The sequence below is a fragment of the Panthera tigris genome, chromosome B3 (assembly GCF_018350195.1).
Source record: "Panthera tigris isolate Pti1 chromosome B3, P.tigris_Pti1_mat1.1, whole genome shotgun sequence".
Lineage (NCBI taxonomy): Eukaryota > Metazoa > Chordata > Mammalia > Carnivora > Felidae > Panthera > Panthera tigris.
The window spans coordinates 51,853,546-51,874,845 of record NC_056665.1 but is presented as its reverse complement, the minus strand read 5'-3'; the positions used below and the strand labels follow the sequence as shown (position 1 = coordinate 51,874,845).

The 21,300-nt window shown below is 44.8% G+C and overlaps 1 protein-coding gene across 1 annotated transcript in view; it reads right to left on the bottom strand.

Annotated features, from left to right (window-relative positions):
* MYO5C (myosin VC) overlaps positions 1–21,300 on the bottom strand; it is a 102,410-nt gene that overhangs the window by 70,545 nt on the left and 10,565 nt on the right. The window contains exons 2-9 of the mRNA XM_042988833.1: positions 21,017–21,127; positions 15,612–15,777; positions 14,881–15,025; positions 11,665–11,821; positions 9,627–9,770; positions 8,542–8,623; positions 7,388–7,495; positions 1,069–1,175 (exon numbers count right to left, since the gene is read on the bottom strand). Coding sequence (XP_042844767.1) covers positions 1,069–1,175; positions 7,388–7,495; positions 8,542–8,623; positions 9,627–9,770; positions 11,665–11,821; positions 14,881–15,025; positions 15,612–15,777; positions 21,017–21,127 — 1,020 coding nt within the window. The remainder of the gene's footprint in view (positions 1–1,068; positions 1,176–7,387; positions 7,496–8,541; positions 8,624–9,626; positions 9,771–11,664; positions 11,822–14,880; positions 15,026–15,611; positions 15,778–21,016; positions 21,128–21,300) is intronic.

The window sequence follows — 21,300 nt, the reverse complement described above, 5'->3', positions numbered from 1 at the left end:
TGACAAGATAGACGTGTATATATATGCCAAGCTTTAAAGGTCAAGAGACTGCACATTTTCATAGAAACATTTTTCACTATATGTTATTTTCTTCTTGATGTGGATATTAACTAGCATAACCAAATACATGCCGCTACCAAGGATCACTTCTCATAATTTTGTCGAAGAGATACACATATAAACTAACTTTGTGTTTGGTAAGTAGAGAAACCTGTCACAAAACTTCTATGGAATATATTTCCAGAGAGAAAGCCAGCACCATTGGTGCTTAATGCAGGCAAGTGTTGGGAGGCAGGAGGCATCCTTTCTGCTTAACATATCCAGCTCCCTCAGGGCCCTATGTGACTTGTACCCTCTCTTCCCACACACACATTTTCTGGCCTCATGTACCACCCCTTGTTTTACTCATTCCTCTGGATATATTGACTTGATCTTTTTTTTTTTTTTTTTTTTACTATTTTTCAAACACCTCCTGCCTGAGGGCCTCTGCACCTGCTGTTCCCTCTACTTTTGAATGTTCTTCCCCCAATACAGGCACAACTCACCTTCTCAGCTTCAGGCCTCTGCCCACCGCCACCATATCAGCAAGGCTTTCTCTGAATGCTCTACACAAAGACGTACAGCCCCTCTGTACCCCCTACTCTGCTTCAGTTTCCTTTTTAATAGCCACCACCAGCTGCCAGAGCCCATAATTACTTATTGTGTCTCCTCCCCTCCACTTCCTTCCCCTAGAGCATAAGCCCCATGAAGGGCTTCCTGTCTTGCTTTGTTTGCTGCTGTTTCTCCAGAACCTACAGCAGGGCTTGGCACATAGAAAGAACTTGGTAAAAATTTACTGAATAAAGGAAAACACATAGAGAATGCCTTTCCCCCTCCTCTACTGTTGCAAGGGGAAGAAGTTTTACTCTTTAAAAGCCAGCCCTGGAAATCCTTGCTTTCTTCTCCTGAAACCAGGTCTCCCCGGTGGGCCCAATGTGCCCGGTGCTAAGATGCAGAAGCAGGGTAACCACAAGACTCTCTACTCATGACTGTTTGAACACAGGAAGGTGAAACAAAGCAGCGGCTTACACTAACTGAGGATCTCTCGTTGCCCACCGCTGTGATCTGCACGTTGCCCAGATGGAGGATGGCTGCTAGGATCTTAAAAACATCCATCTGAAAATCTTCCTTGAAACCTGAAAAAAAATTTCCAAATTAGGGTTACTGCATTTCTTCTCTTACTTCACACTAGTAAGATAAGCACCTGAATTCTTTCAAGACATTCTAGTGCCATCAGTGCCAAGATCTGAACTTGAAATGACACAGACATGAATTCTGCAGCCCTCTAGGTTTCCCCTTTTGGCATTGCTGCTAGAAGTTCAACACAAAAAGTAACATGCAAGTAACCACTTCATGTCAGTTTCCAGAGAGAATCAGCTCTCGTTTATTCGAGGTGATATGCTTCCTTTATTTTCATTGTGTTTCTTTTTTTTTTTTTTTTTTTGGTTCACAAGCTCCTTGAATTCTTCTTGTGGTGGGTGCTGGATGATTCCATTTGCCTCTGCAGCCCCAGGGGGCTGAACCATCTGGCTGAAGGCAATGGGGTCTCATGCCCTCTGGCCTCTGGTTGGGTGTGACCAGCGAGGACTGTTGGCAGGAGATCAGAGATCAGGAGGAGAGAGGTACTAGACAGGTCATCCCTGTTTCTCTCCCTGCAAAGTTGCCTCAGGCTCTCAGTGTTGCCAACTGACAGGTCATCACTCCTGGTCTGGTGATGACTTCCCCCAACCCTACTTTCTGGCTCCAGTGACACCACTGTGCCCAAATGGGAAAAAGCAGTGAACAGCTCTGCTCCTGACCCTGGCTACTTGCTGCCCCTTATAGCTCCCACAGATGTGTCCACATCTTTGTAGTTGGTCCCTTCATAGATAAACCCTCCTTCTTTTATCTAAATTTATGTGGGCCCTGTATTTCCCACTGGGACCCTGACTGCTGTAGGTAGCATATAAATTATGAATATATAATATACTCAGTCACCATAGGTCATTAGCACATTTCCTGGAGCCAAAAATAAACCTAGCCAGCTACTAGGGAGGATTTTGTGTCCAATGTCTGCAAATCACCATGGAGAACCTGCCAGTTGTGAGCAGGGCTTTGCTAGGTCAGGACTCCAGGGCAGGAGTAGGGTGGGGGGTGGGGGTAGGCACCAGGTGGTGCATCAAGGAGCTTGGAGATACTCTAGGAGTGGGGGGGGGGGCAGGCTCATTCATGTCGATATCCATGCTCCCTGGTCTGCGTGGGAATGGCAGGTGTTGTGATCACCTGTGACTCCCCCCACTCCCTCCAAGCAAAAAACAGCAGGTCCTAAATGCTGAGTAAGAGTGGCCACAGCCACCCTCTGCTTCTCCCTTGAGGACACCTGCGCTATTTCAATAGCAGCTAGGTCATGTTCTTAAATAATTTCAGAACCTAGACAGTCTTCTCTACTTCAAAGATTAAACAAAACCAAAGGTGCAAAAGATTTCAAACCAAAAATATGTGGAAGGTTCCAGCTCAGCCTGAGTCTAGGCATTGTTGCTGCCTTCTGTTTAGACTTAATGCTTCCACTAGAAAGACAGATGCGTCTAACAGAAATAACCCCCCACCCCCCGTCCCGCCCCAGGCCGCTACCAGGATAAGCATCAGGTCAGTGAGGAGGAAAAGCAACTAAAAACACGCCATCTGGGGATCTTCGTTTTGGCATTCCCCACTCACTGTGTGACTGATCCATAACTAAATCATTTCACTATTCCACATCTTCCAGAATCCACGAAAGTGAACTAACTCCAAAGCGAGGATGTGAAGGAGAGGACTTAAGACCTCAGTGAAGGAATTCTCTTTAGTGAGGCAAGGTCATGTGAAAGTGTGGCTGGCCTGAGTGAGACTTCAGTGAGAAGCACAACAGGCAAGGATCTTGAGCCTGAGGTCCAGGCCAAGTCTGACTCTTTCCAGGGTATTCATTCTGTCAGAGAGTAAATGGTCAGGCAAGGATAAAAGGGTTAATTGAGATCAGAAGAACAAAGGAAAGGAGCTTTTGGTCAAAGTACATCCCCTTCTGCTTCATCGGGACATAAATCCATGACCAGCTAAGGTGTCTCAGGCGCAGAACTGGAAAGAACTCTGTGCCAGACCCTGTCTCCAGTACTTTCCATGTATCATCTCATCTAATGCTTACAACAACTATATGAAGTGAGCACCATCATGGTTCCCATTTTATAGAGGGGGAAACTAAGACAAAGAAGGGTTAGGACACGCTGGGCATCCAAGCAGTTTAAGGCCAGCGACCACTGCAATATGTGAAAAGACCCGTGGAGTTCATGAAGCCATCCTAGCTACCTCCCTTTGTGGACCCTAAACACAGAGGACCCTGACAACCCCATGCCAAGCAAAGAAGTTTGAGCAGACTTCAGAGAACCATGTATGGGATGTGTTGTGAAATGTATGCGCATATTGAACTTAGATGACCTCACTGCTAATTTCTCCATACTAGCTTCATAACTAACCACAGCAATGGACAAATCAACAAAGTACTTATTTAGCAATTACATTTTTAAAAAGGGTGGTCTGACCAAAGGTGCTATAAACCTACATACGATTCAAGTTAGGCAGTCTGCCCTTGAGGAGATCTCCATCTAAAAAAGAGAACACTGAGACCCAAACAAGAGAACACAGCAGTGAGACAAGCAGTATCAACAAGGCACACACATCATTAGGAGAAGTACTGCTGTTTAGAACTTTCCGAGGTGATGGAAATGTTCTGTATTTGTGCTGTCCAATAGGGTAGCTATTAGTCACATGTGCTTAGGAGCACTTGAAACATGCCTAATACAACTGAGAAACTGAATTTTTAAGGTTATTTCATTTCATATTTTTTTAATATTTATTTTCAAGAGAGAGAGAGAGAGACAGAGTGTGAGCAGGAGAAGGGCAGAGAGAGGGAAACACAGTATCTGAAGCTGGCTCCAGGCTTTGAATTGTTGGCACAGACAAGTCCAGACATGAGACTCAAACTCATGAACTATGAGATGATGACCTGAGCTGAAGCTGAATACTTAACAGACTGAGCCACCCAGATGCCCCGAAGGTTATTTCGTTTTAATTTAAATGAAATGAAAACAGTCACTTGTGGCTGATGGCTACTGTGTTGGATGGCAAAGGTTTAGAGACCCTGAAATCAACATGCAGAATGAGGTATTTGGTTGTGCCGGGGTGGGGGTGGGGGGGGCGGGGGCGGGTCACAGGACGATGGCAAGCTCAAAGTTACAGTGAGGTCATCTGGTTCCACTCCACAACAGTGAATGCACCTCTGCCGTCTGCTCAAATTTCTTTGCCTGGCACGCAGTCATCAGGGAACTTCCTTGGTGAGACACACAGGGGCGAAGCTAAGATAGCTTCATGAAGTCCATCCATGAATCTTCATATACTGTAAGAAAACTCTAAGGAATCCATCAACTATGCTCACTCTACCATCTAGGACAAAGGGCAGCAAATGTTTTCTTGTTAGGCTTTGCAGGCTGTACAGTCTATCACAATTCTGCCACCACAGCATGGAAACAGCCATAGACCATATTTAAACAAATGAGTGTGTCTTTGTTCCAATAAAACTTTATTTACAAAAACAGACAGCAATCTGCTGACCTCTGGTCTAGGACATTTTTTAGTGATTCATGCAGTGAAGTCATGCTTTCATTAAATATATACTGATCTTGCATACTGATACAGCATGCCATAGTTCATAAACCACTTTAGACATTATCTCTTAATCCTCACAGCATCCCTAACAGCTACTGGGACGGGTGGGGGTGGGTGGGCGGTGGCTACTCTCCATAGATGGCCCCCAGTGCATCATCTTCCCAGTGTTCACGTACGATACAGTTCTCTCACCATGAGTTATGAGTCTGAGCTGGCCCTGTGACTCACTTTTAACCATTAGCACATGGCATTAGTGATGCTGCTTTACTTCTGAGGCTGGTTAATAAAGTCTTACAGATTTCACCAAGCCTACTGTAACCAGCTCTGGGAGAAGCTAGCCACAACGTGCACAGTTCATTTACCCTGGGACCAGCGTGCTGTGAGGAAGTTCCTGTGGAGAGAGAGAGATGCCCGCCCAGGCCCCAGTACTTCTAACCATTCCAGCTCATAGGAGAAAGAAGGCTTCAGAAGATCAGGCCCCTACCACCGGCACAGAATAGTCCCCAAATGAGAAGTATCCAGCTGAGCCCAGTCACCCCAGAATCACAAAACATAATAATAATGGGTCATATTAGGCCACTAAGATTTGGGGAAACAGCAATCGGTAATTGGAACAATGGGGAAACTGATGCCCAGAAAAAAGTAAGTGATCTATGAAAGGCCACAGACCCATCTTATGACACGTGAAAAAAATCGGAGCAAATACATGATGATAGATAATTTACTACTAAATTATGAGGTCTAACGGCCAAGGCACAGCTGATCAAAGGAGACATTCACTGGGCTAGCATCTTTAAGTCACAGGCTTGGTAGAGAGTAAACAGGTGCAGAGTCCATCACATTCCTGGCATTCTGCCCACCACACCAGTCACAGGCTGAGAGGGCTCCCTGGAAGGTCAGGGGAAGACGGCCCCAACCTCCTTCCACCCCACCCACTTCTGACACCGGGCAGCCTACACCATTAACAGCCATGAGAGACAGTAGATTGTTTTACTCTATCTCCCCACAAGACTTTGGGGGCTTTTTCAAGACACCCACGCCAGGTGTGTAAGGCTGGGTGGGACAAGGTGAGGCAAGCTGGGTGCCAGGGGCTGACCCGACATTTGTGTCACCCTGAGAATGAGTACCTGAGTGCCTTCTTCAAGTCTGTGCTCTAGTCGCCTCTCCTGCCTCACCCTAGTCCTGGACCCGATAGTGTGGATATTTGTGAAAACCATCTGATTTGTGTGAGGCAGTGAAAAAAAAAAATTGCTGCTGCTGGTCTCCAATGATCAGGGAAGGTTTCATGGAGAAGGGGGTATTTTGCTCAAAGGATGGCTAGGGCTTGGACAATAGCAAACAGAGATTGAGGGCAGGCTGTGATATTTAGCAAGCACTGGCTACATGCTCAGCCTGGTGTCAGAGACTTCCACGTACATTTCCTTACCAGTTATCACGAGAGCCCTGTGGGTAAGGAATATGGCCATTCTACAGATCAGGAAACTGAATCTCAGAAAGGGCAACCCCTTTAGAGTCCTGCCAACTAGATTTCAAGTCATGTTTATTTGACCCCAAAGCCTACTCTATTTCTCTTGTATCATTTTGCTGTGAGGTGAAACATTATAGAGCTGGGAAGGAGTGTCGGAAGGGTAGAGGTGGGAAGGAGGACAGGGCATGTGGACCAAGGTCCCACAGGGGCCGTGCCAGAGTGAGGCCACCTGATCCCTCCTCATACACGATGTTCTCTCTCAATGGAGCACATTATAAAAAGATGAAATTATGACTATAATTATCTTAAGAAAATGTTTATCAGTACCCAAAGTGTTTATCTTATTATACAATACTTAAACTGCCCTTCTCCTTAATGCATTTGGAAGAGGCAAAATCATATCGTTAATTGTGCTTAGGAAACCAACCAGTTTTCATTCACCATTATCCAAATCTTGCCTATTTTTCTGATACATTTAACCTGGAACTCTTTGCCTTTTACATTTAAATATAGTCAACCAAGCCACAATAATGAAAACAAACTGGTAAAACAAATACTCTCTGTGAGATGTAAAAATGGCCTGTCGTCTCAAACCACAGATCGGAAGCTTTGACTGGCAGGTAGGTGTTAAAGTCTACACTGATACACTATGGGAAAGTGAATGATAATTTTTATTATCAATGTCATTTGATAGACACTTTCCAAATGTGAGCTCCATGTGGGAAAGGCAAAGTGGAGAAAGACCAAGCAATCCAAGATCTTGTTTTCTATATAAAAATGTCATTAAGACTTCTCCATTCCCCTGTGGTAAAAGGGGGGAAATGCCCCGTCCACCTCATAAAGTGCTTGTAAACTAAACAAGCTAATACAGGTAACAAAGTGTTTAGGATGGTGCGTGGCACTCGGTAAGTTCCATGTAAGCCAGTCTTCTCCGAAGTCAGCCCAGAGGAGCTTTGGGGCAGCCACTGGAGCACAGCCCATGTTTCTCACCTGCAAACCAGCGAGCCTGAGGGCTAACGAGTTGATTTCTAGATCTTTTAAGGTTAAAGCATAGGCTTGAATGCTTGGCCTCCAAATATATTCTGACTGGCTCATCCTAAGATTAGAATTTATTAGGACTCTTTAAACACATGCACCCTGGGCATCCCTGTCTTTCCTTTTTTTTAAAAGAGAAAATGGCCACACCTTGTTCAGGACACTTCAACTTACCCAGCAGTGTGAAGGTCTTCTGAGTCTCTACCATGTCTGCTCTGTCATTCACACCCTCAATGACAGTACTGCCTCCCATTCTTGTGTAATTAAATTCCTCTGCACTCCCTGAAATCAAAAGATTGTTAATGTCTGTGACACATACATGTGTACATATGTGTTTATCAGAAGCAAGGCAGGAAGCTCACACGTAATGCGCTGTGGTAAGCACCTAACACACAGGAATGCATTTATTCCTTAGAATTCTACGTTACAGACACAGAAGCCAAGGCTCCGAAAAGTGAGGCAGGGCAAGAATTTAAACACGGGCATGACTAAAAAGCTCATGGTGTTTGTTCCCGTATCCAACCATTTTATACAGCTTTACTGGGGTTTATTGAACACAGAATAAACTCTACATGTTTAAGATGCATAATTTGATGAATTTTGATATATGTATACCTTGACATAATCATCACCACAATCAAGAGGATAACCATATGCACACCTAATATTTGAATAGTAGGTGACTGTGACCCTTCAGAAGGCTCTTTCACATTCGCTACTCACATTCTGTGACAGGCATAGGTATTATCTTTATGTGAGATCTGAAGAAATTTACTGGACAATTCTATCTACCAATATAGCACAGACAACCAAGAGAGGAGAGCTGTGACAGCACAGGAGTCCACTGTTTGTGCTAAAGGACAAAGAGTTCTGCTGTCCCTGCAGCATAATTAGTCAGAACTACAAATAATAATGACCTTGAGTCATCAAGGAAGCTCAAATTATGACAGAGGTACTCCGTCTCAGAAGACAAGGAAATATGTCTTACATGTTGGAAAAACGGCTACCCAAGAAAGTTCAGGTAAAGAAAAGCATAGGGGTTTACAGCACCAAGTCCCAGTGGTCAGGAGGCCTTATTCAGGTAGTTCTGGCTGCATGATCATGAACACCCATGAGCTTTGAAAAAATCCCTGGAGTTGAAGGTCTCCCCCACCCTGCCCCTCCATCTATCTCCTTAGTTAGAGGCATCAGCTCCACCCCTAAACCCAAGGATTTATGTCTTGGAACAGAATATTTCTTTAAGTGATACTACTCTAAGAAGAAATCAACCTAGAATTTAATCCCCTACATAAAAGGGACAGATACTTCCATACATCACCACCACGTACCCAATTTAAGATGTTTAAATTCCGACTGCTGCGCAGATGCACAGAGCTGGTAAAAAATGTGGTAATTTCGTTCATTTTCTGACTGTAAAATAAAGAAAAATCCTGAAGTTATGGCAACCCTTTACAGTAAAAACATGAGGTTTTCAGGGAATGGGTCTTAGACGGCTAACGTGGACTGACAATTCTGCTCTCACAGACACCAACACTTACATGGGTTTCTTCTCTGGTTGATAAGTCTGTGAGCAACTTGCTGCCCTCTGCTGGCTCACTGGCAGAGGGAGAGCTGCTGGCTCATGATTGCCTTCCAGACAAGGACCCCAGAGAAAATGCTAGTAAATGAAAACACTCTGCGAAGTGAGAATAATGTAATTTGTACTAGGTGAAATTTTTGTTTTGAGAGAGAGAGAGAGTGAGAGAAAGAGCTAGCAGCGGGCAGAGGCAGAGAGAGAGAGGGAGAGAGAGACAATCCCAAGCAGGCTCCATGCTCAGCCTGATGCAGGGCTTGATCTCATGACCCTGGGATTATGACCTGAGCTGAAATCAAGACTCAGATGCCCAACAGACTGAGCCACCCAGGTGCCCCTGAACTAGTTGAAATTTTTAAGAAACATCCTGCAACATAAGGCTTACTGTTACTCTCCTGGGCCAAAACTAGGAGAATTTTCGCCACTTTACTGACGGAAGGGTCTTTCTCCTAACTCCCCACCCCCCACCCCACTAGCTGTAAGCCCATTCCCTTCCTGACAGAAAAGCCAGTCTAACATCTTTGTCTGTTTCAAGCAGTTTCTGTGTTCTAGAAAGAGAAACTTGATTGCTAAACACTAAGGATCTTTTAAATGCCCCAAAATTAAAAATCATAATTCTTCCCTTTGGTGGAGTCATATCATTCCACTGATATCGCATCTATCCATCAATTTTTTGTTTTTAAGAAACAGAAAAAAAAAATAAGCCAAAATGCAAATGAAAGACAGGAAACTCTATTCTTCAAGTCACAAAGCAATGTAGGTTGTCTAATGAGTATGTAAGTGTAAACAGTACTTTAAGAGTTGGGAAAAAGTAAACTTAACTAATATTTTTATACTTACTTGAAAGACAACTCTGGATTTCTCCAGCAGGTAAGTTCTCATGTTGGCTCCTATAATCTGATTTCTCTCATCAAAACTGATTTCTGTGTATTTCCCAAACCGACTACTGTTGTCATTGCGGGTGGTCTTGGCATTTCCAACAGCCTACAAAACAGAGAACCCTCAATAATGTTAAAAAGATCTTTGCTTAATAAAATCCAATCCTGTATGCTGGGATAAGGTCTGTTTAGCAGAGGAAGGTTGGGGGGTGAGGGAAGCAGCCCAAAGCTCAGAGGGGACATGACACATCCTCTACCTGCCATTCAAGGCTCTCCTCCATCTTGCTAGGAGACACTGAGCAGGATTAGAACAAGCACAGGTTCTGATGTTTCATGGTTCCTAGGCTCCTGTTTGTGTAATGCTAGAAAAGTGATTTCATCTTTCCAAGTCTGGATTTCTTATCTATAACACGGGAATAATACGCAGCTTGCGGAGTTGGGAGGATCACCACATCCATGCCCCAAATATTATAGATGCTCAATTAAAAGAACACATCATTCAAACTTTCTTTCCCTATCTCTTACCACTTCTCTACCCAGACCTTCCACTCAACCAAAAAACTGCCCTCTCCCATTCTTTCCATATTCTAGGCATGACTTTTGCTTTTTACTTCTACTCTTGAATTCTGTCTCTTCTCTGCCCATCCCCTCCCCCTTCCTGAGCATTTTTCATCTGAAGTACCCTTCTCATGCACACATACTGTACTTCCTGCCCAGGTCATCATGCTTTCTGACAACACATATTTACTGAGCACCTGCTATGCACCACGTCCTTGGGTGACAAAGGTGAACCAAGAAGACATGGTCCTGCCTTCGTGGAGCTTATAATCTAGGGGGTGAGACCAACCTTAAACAAATAATCACACAAATTTACCCACTGGGCAGTACCTCTGGACAACTTTTCTACTGCTATCTTAGATTGTGGTTTATGTTTCCATTTATTTTTTTTAAGTTTATTTATTTTAAGAGAGACAGAGACAGCTTGAGTAGGGGAGGGGCAGAAAGAGGGAGAGAGAGAATCTGAAGCAGGCTCCATACTGTCAGTGCAGATCCCAACATAGGGCTCAAACTCATAAACCGTAAGATCATGACCTGAGCTGAAGCTGAACGTTTAAACGAGTGAGCCACCCAGGCGTCCCTCCATTTAACTTTAAACGTGTTTATGTTAGAGGAGTCTTAAAACTTGGGGACTGGGGCTTATTCTTTTCCATTACTTCCTATATTATCTGGTACAGGGGCTTCAACAAAATAGGCCTGATAAACATTGATGATTTTGATTTGAGAAAACAGAGAGAAGAGATCTAGGAATCTAATGGTCTTAATTTTTTGCAATGCTTCCAAATAAATTTAAATCAGTCCTTTTCCCACTTTGCAAAGCAGAGCTGGCCTTTGATCATCTCCTGAGCCTTTGCGATGACCCTTCTTCCTTAAGGGCTGTCTCCTTGCTCCTGGGTGCCATGAGGACTGGTCTTGTTCACACTGCTCTCCCAGTCAGAGTTGGGCTGGTGGATCAGCTCTCAGAGAGGGAAGCAGAAGAGCCTTGATATGTGGCATTTGCCAATTTATAAAGTGTAAATATTCCCACCGTGACTGATGTTGAACTATCAAAATTTTAATAGTCAGCTTACCAAAAAATTTCTGAATATTTAACAATCAGCTCATAAAACTTGGGGTCATTGGCTGAAGAACACCAGTAGTCTCAGTGCACCAGTGGTGTCTGTGGTCAAGGAAATTTCCTTTGGTATATAAATATAGACACAGGACTCCTGAAATCTGATTTCTAGCCCAGCAGGTTGAGGAGAGAGCCTTAGCAGGGTAGTCTCTTCTTCAAGCTCCTTCGAATCCTATCAGAGAACAGACTTTCTGGCCCTCACTTCTATGGTCTTTAAAGCTGAGGGATTCAGGTTAGCCAGGGAAACATATACACAAACCAATCCACTTCTCCATTATTGCACATTGCTGCCTGTGACCCCACTCCCCACCTCCCGCAGGGTACACACCTCAGTTATGGGGTTCGATGCCAGAACCTTGTCCTCCACATGGGCGTTACTGCTGGACTTGCTGACGGTGGCGAAGTATCTCATGGCGTAGCGAGCAGACACTGTCTTTCCAGCACCTGACTCCCCACTTACAATTATTGACTGATTTTTATTGTTTCTAAAGCAAGTAAATTAAAGGATTTTTTAGATACTGTTTTTTTTCCTATTAAAAAGGTAATATAGACTCAGTAAGAAAAACACAGACAAGGGGAGAGAAGGTAAACTTTGTTTCATTACTCTAAGGTAACTACTTTTTAACATTCCAGTGAATTCCCTTCTAGTCTTTTTTTCTATGTGATCAAGCTAAACTTTGTTTCTTGCCCCGTCCCCCATGTTGAGGGTCCCCCAAGACCCTCTCAGGTCAGTGACCCACCAGGAGGACTCCTGTACAGGACTCAGCACATAGTCATGTTCATGGCTAAGATTCATCACACCAAAAGGCTAACTCTGCAAAGAAGAAAGGCACATGGGGCCAAGTCCAGAGGAAGCTGAGTGTGAATCCTTAATTACTACAGCAATGAATTATGACAAGACATGGGAAGTGCTGTCTACCACGAAGCTCTTCAGAGATTCAGTGGCCAGGGTTTGTATTGGGGGCTGGTCACATAGCCAGAGCATGTACCAAAATTCCAGATGCCCTGAAGTAAGGCAGGTGCTCAGCATGAACCACATCATCTACACAGTCAAGGTACAATGAACCTCTCTCCTCAATTGGATAATGGTGGGGAACTTCCTAAAATCCAAGTTCCCAGAGGCTAGCCCTACACCAACCTTGCAAGCAGGCCTCTAAAGAAAGCCATCTTGGGCCCAGGTCAACTCCTCTGTATCCCCACATAAACATAAAACATTTTAAAGGCATTATTTGGAGAGCAATTATTCAAAACATGCTTGGGAACACAGGTGTTCAGTAAGCCCACATGCTGGAGATCTTTAAAAATGTATTCAACTTGGGGGTGCCTGCGTGGCTCAGTCAGTTAAGTGTCCGATCTCAGTTCAAGTCATGATCTCATGGCTTGAGAGTTTGAGCCCTGTGTTGGTTTCTGTGCTGACAGTTCAGAGCCTGAAGCCTGCTTCAGATTCTGTGTCTCCCTCTCTCTCTGCTCCTCCCACATTCATGCTCTGTCTCTCTCTCAAAAATAAATAAACATTAAAAAAAATTTTAAAAATGTATTCAACTTCTCGCATCATAAGGTGATAGCAGGACTGTACTATAAAGCCGTTCTATGTATCCAGCACTGCTTATAGATACAAGGCACTCCATGAATACTTTATAAGGATCCTCATTTAAGCCTCACAAAAATCCTATGCCACATGTATCTATTTTTATGGAATGATACAACAATGACTCAAAAAGGTAAGGTGACTTGACCCAGGGCAGAGCACCTCCCTGTGAATGCTGGGAGCACCTCAGAGATGGAGTTCCTGCCCAAAAGAGCAAGACTCTGAGGAGATCAGTGACGGACACCTACAGTGTCCCCCGCCAGATAGAAATGGAGCTGGGCTTAGTAAAGCTGGGCTATTCTGACTCCCAGGTTAGTATCAGCAAGTCCAATATAAACCTACCTTACGTTCAGTTCTATCACATTTAGACAGACAGGCCTCCAGAGAAAATGGAATTTTCAAGTTGAAACTGGCTCAGCCCAATAGCTCCAGTGAGTTCATACTGTCGACGTACAGGAGCAGCCCTGGCCCATCAGGCTATGAGCCATGGACCTTAATTGCAGAGTGCCTGGAAGACTTATAGGGAGCCGGGGCAAATCCTAGAACCACGGGTGTTTTTCAGTTTGGAGGAAATTTGCTGTAGCAGAGACCAAGGTAACTGGTTATTAACTGGTGAATCTCTATCCAACATTCCTCCTCCCCTCCTTCTTAGAGACTATGCCCCAATTTTCAGTGGGAACACTGCTGTGCATATGAAAGACTACCTATTCCAACCTTACTTGCCGCCAGGCATGGCCCTGTGAATAGGTCCTAGACCAGCTGTGAGCAGAAGTCTTTGTGGGGCTTCTGGGAAGTCTCTTTAACCAGGAGGGGCACATACTTCCCCTCTGACACTCTGGTGCCAACAATATGGAGGAGATGGCTAAGTATTAACTTGCCTTCAGGATGAGGGTCTCACTCCACGGACAGAAGATCTAAAAGGCATCCAGTCCCTGATGACTGGGAGAGGTGCCATGAGAGTTCTAAAATGCCCACCAGCCTTCTTGGTAGGAGAGAACCACACACACCACCATTATTTTTTCCTGATTATAAGCAGTGGAACGTAGAATGGGTGCTCTCTGAGTGTCTGGCTCACAGATGGAAGACACTAAAGCTGAGGAAACTCAGATGGTTGCCTAGATTATGTAGGGTCCAGATTCTGTGCCTCAGGTTTCCATTTATGAAATGAGGGCAATGATGTGGCTCAACTGACTTCACAGGAGTGTTGCAAGACTTAAAGGAGACCACTGTCCGGAGAGTTCTTTTCAAACTGTAAAAGGATCAGCAAAGATAAGATGGTGTTTCTATTCTTCATTCATACCTTAAAATTTTTTTTTCCATGTTTATTTATTTTTTGAGAGGGAGAGAAAGCAAGTGGGGTAGGGCCAGAGAGAGAGGGAGACACAGAAACGGAAGCAGGACCCAGGCTCCAAGCTGTCCACACAGAGCCCAATGTGGGGCACGAACTCACGGACCACGAGATTATGACCTAAGCCGAAGCTGGACCCTCAGCCAACTGAGCCACCCAGGTGCCTCTCTATTCTTCATACTTTACAGATGAGGACATTGAAGCTGAAAGAGGATAAAACTCCAAAGCTCTTACATCTAAAACCTGTGCTCATCCATCGTAACTTTTTGCTGGGCTAGATGGGAAATAAAGCTTAAACATCTCACAGTGGAGAATAAATCAATATTCCTCCAACCAAACACAGTGCAAGAGAAGCATCTGCTATTCCCAGATTGGTAGGTTTGACCTTTGACTACTTAGAAGGAAGAAAAACCAGGAAACTCGGTCTAGACAGGTTCCACATACAATCATTTGCTACTCATTAGTCTGCTCTACCAAGTGCCCTCACTCTCTGGTTGCATGGGCACCTTTAATGAGACCACACCAGATGTCTCCCCTCCACTGTGAGGGCCCAGCAAATGCAGGAGTGTTGGGAGAGTAAGAGAAAGTCCCACCCAGTAGGCGGCTACCTGGCCATCTGCTTGTACGCCTCTTCAGCCACAGCAAATATATGTGGGTCCATATCGCCCATGTTCTGCCCGCTGTAGGCATGGATGATGGCATCTCCGTAGATTGGCAACTGCTTGTAAGGATTCATAGCCACCAAAATGATTCCTGGGGAAAGATGCCAGATGCAGCGCTGAGGTTCTGACCGTCACCCATTTCTCCAGGGTCTCTGGAGTAAGCCCAGCTCCGCCAGTTATTAAACCTGCCATGTGACTTTGGGCAGATCACTTAATGCTCCGAATCTCAGGTGCCTACAGATGCCACCCACATTTCTGGGCTACTATCAGAGTTGGATGAGATGACGGATGGGAATGCCCTAAAACTGAAAGGTTTTGTAATTCTCAGTGTAAATATATGATAACATCGTTGCCCCAAGTAAGTAATAAATGTATCAAATCCAATGAGAAACTCAAACACAAGCTTTACCCAGATATATTTTTCTGGGAAGTCTGATATCAATTCTTGATGAAGATTCTCCCCACCTGTAGACACTTCTGTTTACAACAGACTCTTGAAGATCAAACCTCTGTGCTTGTTAGATAGAAATCTGGGCAAAGGTGTAGCTGTGAGTACACATTTTGGCAGAAGTCAACATTTCTAACATAAACACGATATAAAATGTCCTCAGGACACCCTAGACAGCAAGCACCGTGTTTCCGGGTCATTCCTGCTCTCCTAGAATCGCTCTCCTTACCACTGTAGGTGTAAATGAGTTTGGATTCTGCAAAGCGGATTCTGAGATTGTGAAGCACCGCAGGTTCGTGGAGATAGCTGAGGGCTGTGAGGTCATTCTCACCCACGAGGATGTCAGGATTCCGGAGTGGAGGCAGAGATTCTGGATCAATGGAATAATCCAGCTCCTGTGGACAAAGATGAAATTAAAGTTCAAGAAGTAAAAGATCCTTGGTGTTTCTATTGAACTCTAGTCCTCTGTCCTACCTACCATGTGTTTGGAGTGGTCCCTGACACTCTGAAAAACAAACCTATGTGTAGCAATGAGAAAATAATCTCCACGGCTGACTCTTGGAAAGCGGGAGCCAGGGGACAAGGGTATTGGACATGGGCCCTGGGGTAAGTCACTCGCTCTTTCTGGGCCCCTCTTCTCCCATCTGTGAAAAGACTGGCTGGACCAGACCAGGGGTCCTCAGAGCTATAGGACCTCACTGAAGCTTCCATGAGAGGTACAGGAAAGCCGTGTGGGCAGGGACCTGGGCACACCATCCTCATTGCTATCACAGGGCTCCACTTGTATGCAGTTTAGATGTTGAGAGCCACCCAAGTTTTTGTCTGAAAACAGGGTTCTGCTGGGTGGTGAGAAGTGTCTGAAGGAGCCCATGTGAGTGGTGGTGACTCTTTGAGAAGATCCATGTTCTTGTAACTCCTGTCTGAGGGCTCATGCCCCCCTTATAAGGCTGCCTGTTCCCATTACCCTCAGCCCTGGGCTGGGTAACTTGCTGGGGATGGTCTCTTGTCTGGTAGACTTCACCTAGCATTCCCAAAATAGGTGCCTGAGTAGAAGGGAGAGGTTAGCAAGCCTAGTGGTGCTGACACCACAGACGACTGGGCTCCAAATGGCAGAGAACCATGGGACCTTATGACCACCTGTTCTAACTTCCTTTACGTTCATTTCACAGCTTGGGGAAGTGACTTGATCAAGGTTATCCAGCAAGCTTGTTTTCCTTCCACTTTCCCAGGCCGCCTTCTTTCTGATACCTGGTCTTGAACCAGCTCCACAAAGTGACCTGGCTGTCCCCTCGCAAGTGCCCACTATGCACACCCTATGCCATGTAGTCAGCACTCCTCAAACCTGCCTTCCAAGGAGGGCATGAGTACCCTAATTAACAGCTAAGGAGACAGCTTCAAAGAGGTTAAGCTCCTCGTCCAAGGTCACACAGTATGGATATGTTTGGCTCTGAAGCATGTGTCCTAATGCCTCCTATCAATGCTGAGAGGATTTGGTTTGTTGTTGATTGGTCTGTTTGGAGAGCAGCTCAGGGCAATCTAGGCCAACTATATTGGATCATGACAGCTGCCTGCTCCATTTTCAGTGCAAATATATTCATGGACCTGCCCCCAGCAGAATATTGTTTTTCCCTGTTTTATTGAGAAATAATTGACATATATCACTGTAAAATTTTAAGGTATAAACCATAATGGTTTGTTTTACATATACTATGAAATGATTACCACAGTAGGTTCAGCTCACATCCATCATTTCATAAAGATGTAATAATAAAGGGAGAAAAGAAAAAATCTTCTCATTGTGATGAGAACTCTCAAGATTTAGTTTAATTTTCCTAGCAGTGTAGCCACAGTCATCATGTTGCACATTACACTCCTGGAACTTATCTTGTAACTGGATGTTTGTATCCTTTTTTTTTTTTTTTTTTTTTTTTTTTATTCTGAGGTGGGGAGGGGGGAGAGTGAGAGAGAGAGAGAGAAGAGAAGAGGAGTGGGGAGAGAGGGGGAGGGGGAGGGAGAGGGAGGGAGAGGGAGGGAGAGGGAGGGAGAGAGGGAGAGAGGGAGAGAGGGAGAGAGAGAATCCCAAGCAGGCTCCACGCTGTCAGTGCAGAGCCCAATGCAGGGCTTGAACTCACAAACTGTGAGACCATGATTTGAGCTGAAACCAAGAGTCAGATGCTTAACTGACTGAGCCACTCAGGTGCTGCATATATACAATTTATTTATCCATTCATCTGTTGATGAACAATTAGGTTGTTTCCACATCTTGGTTATTGTGAATAATGCTCTATAAACATGGGGGTGCAGCTATCTTTTTGAGTTAGTGTTTCTGTTTCCTTTAGATATATTCCCAGAAGTGGAACGGCTGGATCATATGGTAGCTCTGTTTAAAAATTTTTGAGGGTGACTGGGTAGTTCAGCGGGTTGAGCATCTGACTTGATTTCAGTTCAGGTCATGATCTCATTGTTCATGGGATCGAGTCCCATCTTGAGCTCGGAGACTTCTCGGGATTCTCTCTCTCTCCCCCTCCTCGACTCATGCTCTCTCTGTGTCTCAAAATAAATAAACTTAAAAAAAATTTTTTTGAGGGTTCTCCATACTGGTTTTCATAGTGACTGTTCAATTTACAATTCCACTAGCAGTACACAGGTCTCCCTTTTCTCCACATCCACACCAGCATTTGTTATTTTGTCCTTCTCTTAAATGTTTATTTGAGAGAGAGAGAGAGAATGGGGGAGGGGCAGAGAGAGGGATAAAGAGAGAATCCCAAGCAGGCTCCATGCTGTCAGTGCAGAGCCTGATGCAGGGTTCGATCCCATGAATCGTGAAATCATTACCTGAGCTGAAATCAAGAGTCGGATGCTTAACCGACTGAGCCACCCAGGCGTCCTGGGACTTTCTGTCCTTTTGATGATGGCCATTCTAATAGGAGTGAGGTGATATTCATGGTGGTTTTGAATTGCATTTCCCTAAGAACTAGGGATGTCAAAAATCCTTCCAAGTGTCTGCTGGCCATCTGTAAAAATCTTTTTCAGAAAATTGTCTGTTCGGGTCCTTTGCCCTTCTTTTATGAGTTTTGTTTTCATTTTTGATGTTGTTGTTTTTGTTTTTGCTTTTGAGTTGCAAGAATTATTTATATATTCTGGATATTACTCCCTTATCAGATATATGGCTTGCAAATACTTTTTCCCCTTCTGTAGGTTGTCTTTTCACTTTGTGGACAATTTCTTTTGATGTGCAGAAGCCTTTTACTTTGATGTAGTCACATCTACTTATTTTTTATTTTGTTGCTTGTGCTCTGGGTGTCAAATCCAAAAAAAATCACAAAGTCCTATGGCAAGAAGCTTTATTCCTATGTTTTCTTTTAGGAGTGTTGTGGTTTTGGGGTCTTACATTTAAGTCGTTAATCCATGTTGAATTAATTTTTGTGACTGGTATAAGACAGGAGTTCAGTTAAGCAGAATATTCTTAATCTATAGACTTTTATTTTGAGAGTAAAATAAATTGTTGCTCATATATAACTTCTTTCCTTGAGTTCTTCTGTTATCTGTTTTAAATTAACAACCTCCTTTTCTAGTTCAGCCCGTGTGTGTGCGCACGTGCACGCACACGTGTGTGTGTGTGTGTTATGTATGAGAGAGACAGAGAGAGAAAATCAAGAGTCATTGGGGGGAGGGGAGAAAACATAAAGAACATTAGATTAACAGTTGAAGGCAGAGGTGACATTTTCCTACACAAAGCAGGCTTTGTAAAGCTAAGGAGCTATCTGGCCATCTGCCCACTTACCTGCCTCTCGTTGGCTGGGGTTCAGAGCCAGGAATGTCGCTACCTGAAGCCCTGCTGACTTCACTAAAGCTGCAAACTGCCACTGCAGCTGGAGTCTGAGATTTTTCTCCACGGAGACACCTGATCCCTAATGAGAACCTAGAGTGCATGCAGGAAGTGCTCCACAAGGCTGCAAAGAGCTACTGGTGGGGAAGGGTTGGCTAAATGGAAGTAGCAGTGTCCTCTCTCTGTGTCTCTCTCCAGTGGTCTCCACACATGGATCATCTCGTTTGATCTTTAGCAACCCTGTGAGGTCCTGCTATTATTAACTCCAATTTGCATATGAGGAAAGCTAGAGGCTAAGGGTCATAAACTTAGCAAGTGGCCTTCACAAGCTTTGAATCCAGATAGTATGTTTCTTGAGGAAGTGTCTTTAGTTGCTCTGCTCATCTTCCTACCTGGGATCTCAGGAGACGACTCCCAAATCCAGGACGGTCTGATTGGAAATAGAGTGCCCTGTTTGTTTGTTTGTTTTATGTTTATTTATTTTTGAGAGAAAGAGAGAACAAGCGAGGGAGGGGAAGAAAGAGGGGGACAGAGGATCTGAAGCAGGCTCTGCGTGGACAGCAGTGAGCCTCATGCAGGGCTCAAACTCATGAACCAAGAGATCATGACCTGAGCCGAAGTTGGATGCTCAACTGACTGAGCCACCCAGATGCCCCAAGAGTGTCCTGTTTCTACAGAGACCATGTGCATGACTCAAAAATTCCAGCATTTTAATATTCATATGATATTCCCCGGACCAACTCTGACATCGAAATGGAACATGAATACTTTGTCTAGCTCTGCATCCAGGGAGTTGACTCATGCTAGCTATGGATCCAGTGGGATGTCATTATGGCTATGGGGGCAAAGGACAGCTCATGATACTTAAAGGAGTGGTAAAATCTGCAGAAGCTGTTAATCAAAAGACACATCCAGCCTTCGAGAGGGCCTGATCACAGGTACACTGCAGCACAGGAACCACCACTGACATGATCCTTTGCCACACCAGCACTGACAGGCTCTTCACACATCACACATCACACAAAGCTGGGCATTCCTATCCTCTTGTCCCTTCTCCCGTCTGTTCCCTAACCACCTTGCCACACGCCGTCCTGGAGCTCCCAATTCTTACTGTTTCTATCCAACCACCTACAGATGGACTTTCCCTCCTTCTATTCTCCTCTCACTCCTCCCTCTCCCTTCCTGATTTCTCTCTCCTTCCTCTACTTCTCTTCCTCTTCCCATCTTGAGGTTTTTCTCTACTGGTTGATGCCTTAGGCTCCAACCACTTTTCTTCAAGTTTCTCATCTTTGCCCAGTGTCTATGCTGACACCCATGAAACCAAAATGGTGAATTACTGGGGTGCATGGGTGGCCCAGTTGATTGAGCGTCCGACTTCAGCTCAGGTCATGATCTCACGGCTCATGAGTTTCAGCCCCAATGGGGCTCTCTGCTGTCAGTGCAGAGCTCACTTCAGATCCTCTGTCCTCCTCTCTCTGCCCCTACCCTGCTTGTGCACATGCTCTTTCTCTCCCTCTCAAAAATAAAATAAACATTTAAACAAAACGGCAAATCACTTTCCAGTGTTCTCCCAGCCATGCTGGATGCCCAGGTATGCAGCACAGGGCACTTGATGCCTTCATTAGGGCAGTGTGTGGGGTGGGGGGGTGCGGTACAAATAGTGGACCCACAGCACCAGCCAGCCACTCTGGATGACCCCCCATGTGCCCTCTCCCAGGCTCCTCCCACAGGGGCTGTGCCCCCTCCACATACATCCCAGTTACCCTTCATACATTGTGGCAGCCACAGCCAGCAAGGACCCTCACCGTTCCATCCTCCAGCAAAAGTCGCAGGACTTTGTCACCAACTTTGTAGTCCTTTGCTATTTCAGCAGACTTCCAAACTTCTTCAGGATCAGGAATCCATACCCTGTTGTACTGACCAACAGAATAAAACAGGCTTAATTTCAGAACTTGGAAAACAAAAGCACAGATCATTAGATAATTAGACTCAGGGATATTTCTGTCTACTCAGTTCCTTCATTAGGAGTATTTTACCTAATTTTTGTTTATGAAGTAATCTTTAGTATGTCTACAGTGCACCAGGCCTA